The 3,530-nt window shown below is 42.7% G+C and overlaps 1 protein-coding gene across 1 annotated transcript; it reads left to right on the top strand.

The window, feature by feature from the left end:
• The first annotated feature begins 320 nt into the window (after window positions 1-320).
• Window positions 321-1,812, top strand: LOC104418026 (NAC domain-containing protein 2). Its single transcript, XM_010029237.3, has 3 exons — window positions 321-577; window positions 794-1,068; window positions 1,182-1,812. The coding sequence occupies exons 1-3, from the start codon at window positions 415-417 to the stop codon at window positions 1,623-1,625; spliced, it is 882 nt and encodes a 293-aa protein (XP_010027539.2). The 5' UTR covers window positions 321-414; the 3' UTR covers window positions 1,626-1,812.
• Window positions 1,813-3,530: the final 1,718 nt, after the last annotated feature.

Genomic DNA, 3,530 nt, shown 5'->3' with positions numbered 1-3,530 from the left:
CAGAAGAAGGGGTTGGACTCCATGAGGGGGCAAAAGGGCAAGGTGGCGCGACGGTCAAGGAGTCGCGAGAGATCATTTTAATTACCGTCGCCGCCACTCCCCTCTACCCATTCCCCGAGTTCAGACAAATTAGCTGACGGACGCCATGGCACGTGTCCACCTGCGATTGACCCCTCGACTCGGCTGTCCCGCCTGCCGTCACCACTTGTTCCTGAAGGAGCTCAGGTTCGATCCAGATGCAACCTGTCTCGTCTACCTCACGTGTCAGAATTACCCCAATAGGCAGAGGCCGTGTCTGTATATATACCCCTAGTCGGCTCATGTTCCGAAGTCGAAGGAGCTCGAAGCTTGGAGAGTGAAAAGTAGGGGACCAAAGAGTTGCGGAAGAAGACGAACAGAGTTGAGAGCGAGAAGATGAAGAAGGCGCAGTTGGAGTTGCCAGCGGGGTTCAGGTTCCACCCCACGGACGAGGAGTTGGTGAGCCATTACTTGATTCGCCAGTGCTCTTCTCTCCCCATCTCCGCCCCCGTCATTGCGGAGATCGATCTCTACAAGTTCGACCCCTGGGACCTTCCTGGTACTTTCAGGCCCTTTCTCTGCTTCTGCAGGCTCCGTTCCTGATCAATTTCTGTTCCTACTTGTGTTGGTTTTGGTGAATCATTCCATTCTGGGAAATGGGTCGACGAGTTTTGCCGGTTTTTGGGTGATTTTCTTGTGAAAAAATCCGTTTTTTACTTGGATTTGTTACTGTAAGGACATGATTTCTGATAGAGTTTGGCTTGGGATTTTGCAGAAATGGCTCTGTACGGCGAAAAAGAATGGTACTTCTTTTCTCCAAGGGACCGCAAGTACCCCAACGGGTCACGGCCGAACCGGGTAGCCGGAACTGGGTTTTGGAAGGCGACTGGAGCTGATAAGCCGATCGGCCACCCAAAGACGCTAGGCATAAAAAAGGCGCTAGTGTTTAATGCCGGGAAAGCTCCTAAAGGAGTGAAGACCAATTGGATCATGCACGAGTACCGCCTCGCCAATGTCGATCGATCCGCCGGCCAAAAGAAGAACTCGAGGGTAATTACTGTCTTTCCCTTCTTCTCACTGTTTTCGGTGTTCCCACACATGTAATTGGACGAGTTCATTAAAGGAACCTCAATGATTAACGTCGAGCCTTACTAATATTGCAGCTTGATGACTGGGTTCTTTGCCGGATATACAACAAGAAGGGCACCATAGAGAAGCATTTCCCTTCCACGCTCAGTAAACCTGCAGAATTCCCCGAAACGGAGATCAAGCCGCAGATTGTTATGCCAGGGGCGCTGAACCTGTACACAACTCCGCAGTACGGGCATTCACCAATGACTAAGGATCACGTGTACATGGACTCATCGGAGTCGGTGCCGAGGCTGCACACGGATTCTAGCTGCTCAGAGCACGTGGTGTCCCCGGATTTGGCGTGCAAGAAGGAATTGCAGAGCGATGCGAAGTGGGAAGATTGGGAGAAGGCCCTCGATTTCCAGTTCGAATCGATGGATGACTTCTTGGACGAAGCGTTCGCGCAACGACAGTATCAGTGGGATCAGTTCTCGACTCTTCAGGACGTGTCCACGTACTTGCAGAAACCATTTTGAGCAAGTCCGTTGAGAAAACAGAAGTGGGGTTCTCGATGAAATTGCATGATCCACCGGCATGGTGATGAATCAAAGACAATCTCTGTCTTGGGCCAACGCTAATGTGGGGGCTACAGACTAGAGAGTCAGTCCGAGGATTTTGCTGGAGAGAGAAGCAAGTGCTGAGGTGCATCCAGTGGCTACCGGAGAAAAATTTGTAGCGTTTAGAATTGTGTCACCTCTTGTTGTTCCTCGTAATACCTGATGAAAATCTCCAGGGAAATTGTTTCCTGTAAGATTGTAACAACATTGTTTCGATATTTTATATATAGAGAAAGATTATTTTAATTTTCATTGTTGTCTTTTAATTCAATTGAAAGGAGTTCTAAAGGGGAAGGTCTATGGTATATTGACAGAGATGGATTCTCGAGTCGTAACAAGTTCTGATATTTTTTCATGTCTTTCACATAAAATGTCGTAACACAAAATTTCAAATGTTTCAGATTAATAGATTATATTTGCTCTTTAATTGAATTGACAAATAGGAAGGAGGTGGTGATCTCCTTTTAAAAATCCTTAGAAACACCCGTTCGAAAGTATGGTGCGGTCGTCGGGGTATTTGCAAAGAAGTGAAGAAACAAATGACAATTGGAAGGCGCAAGCTGGAAAAATTGGATTTTTTTACCAAGGTCATTATTTCTACCTCTCTCGTTGCATGCCCATACAATGGAGAGATTGCTCATTAATATGATTATTCAAAGATGCTAAAAAGATGCCAAGTCAAAATATGTAAAGAACAAAATTGATGAAAAAGTGGGGAACATTGTAAAGAAAATAAAAGAAAAGAAATAAATGAAATGAAATGAAACACATGGTTCATTTCACCTGGACCAGACCGCATTTTAACCAAACCCCACTTGAAATACAAACGACAATGACGGTCGACATGATGAACAGCTGATTTCGACCGACTTCACTTTAAAGATGAGTTCTTGCTCCTGAGGTATAAATTGTGTCGACTCGTGCTCCTCACAGTTCGCGTCGGCCACACATGTCTTAAGATAGGCTCCCACAAGTTTTAGTTTTACGAAATTTACCGACGTGATGTAACGTGACATGTCACTTTTAGGAAGTGCTCCAGGGGCATAACATCCAAGAAAATATTAAAAATATCCTAAATTTATTTTATTAAACTCTTTTATGAGATTAATTTAATGTTAGATGCTTTTATATTTGTACTGATTGAATCTATTCAATTGATTTTGATTGAAAATCACTGGATATGGACTTGACATGAACACAACTATCCTTTGCGGCACGTTTATGGACATTTTTAATAATATTTTTTATTTTTATTTTTTTTATTACTTTTTTTTTTTTTTGCTTTGTTTTCTTTTTTCATTACCTTTCTTCTTTCCTTTTATTCCATTCATTTTGGTCGGCGAGGGTTGTGGCCCTTGCTTAGTCCCTCTTGACCCCATCAACATTGAGTAAAGTGGCCCAACAAGATTGCCAACTCTTTTTGGTACTATCCCCTCCTATCTATCATTCATGCCACGTCAGTTAAGTAAAAAGATGATTAGCAACAAGAAGATTCGATCACGCCCATCTGACTAGTTAATAGAGTTGAGAGTACTAGAAAAAGTCAAATATAATAAAAGAGTTCCTAAGTATAGTTTTTCACAAAAAAAAAAATTAAACTTTTAAAATTTATCAACCAAGAGGTTAATGTAATTCAAAGGCACTCTTTTGGTACCATCCCCCTTTATCTATCATTCATGCCACACCAGTTAAGTAAAATGATGGTTAGCGACAAGAAGATTCGGTTGTGCCCATCGACTAGTTAATAGAGTCACGAGTACTAAAAAGTTGAATATAATAAAAGAGTTCCTAAATCTAGTTTTTCACAAAAAAAATTAAACTTTT

This window comes from Eucalyptus grandis, chromosome 9 (assembly GCF_016545825.1).
Source record: "Eucalyptus grandis isolate ANBG69807.140 chromosome 9, ASM1654582v1, whole genome shotgun sequence".
Lineage (NCBI taxonomy): Eukaryota > Viridiplantae > Streptophyta > Magnoliopsida > Myrtales > Myrtaceae > Eucalyptus > Eucalyptus grandis.
Note: the sequence above shows the minus strand (reverse complement) of the source record. Positions and strands in the feature narration are given on the sequence as shown.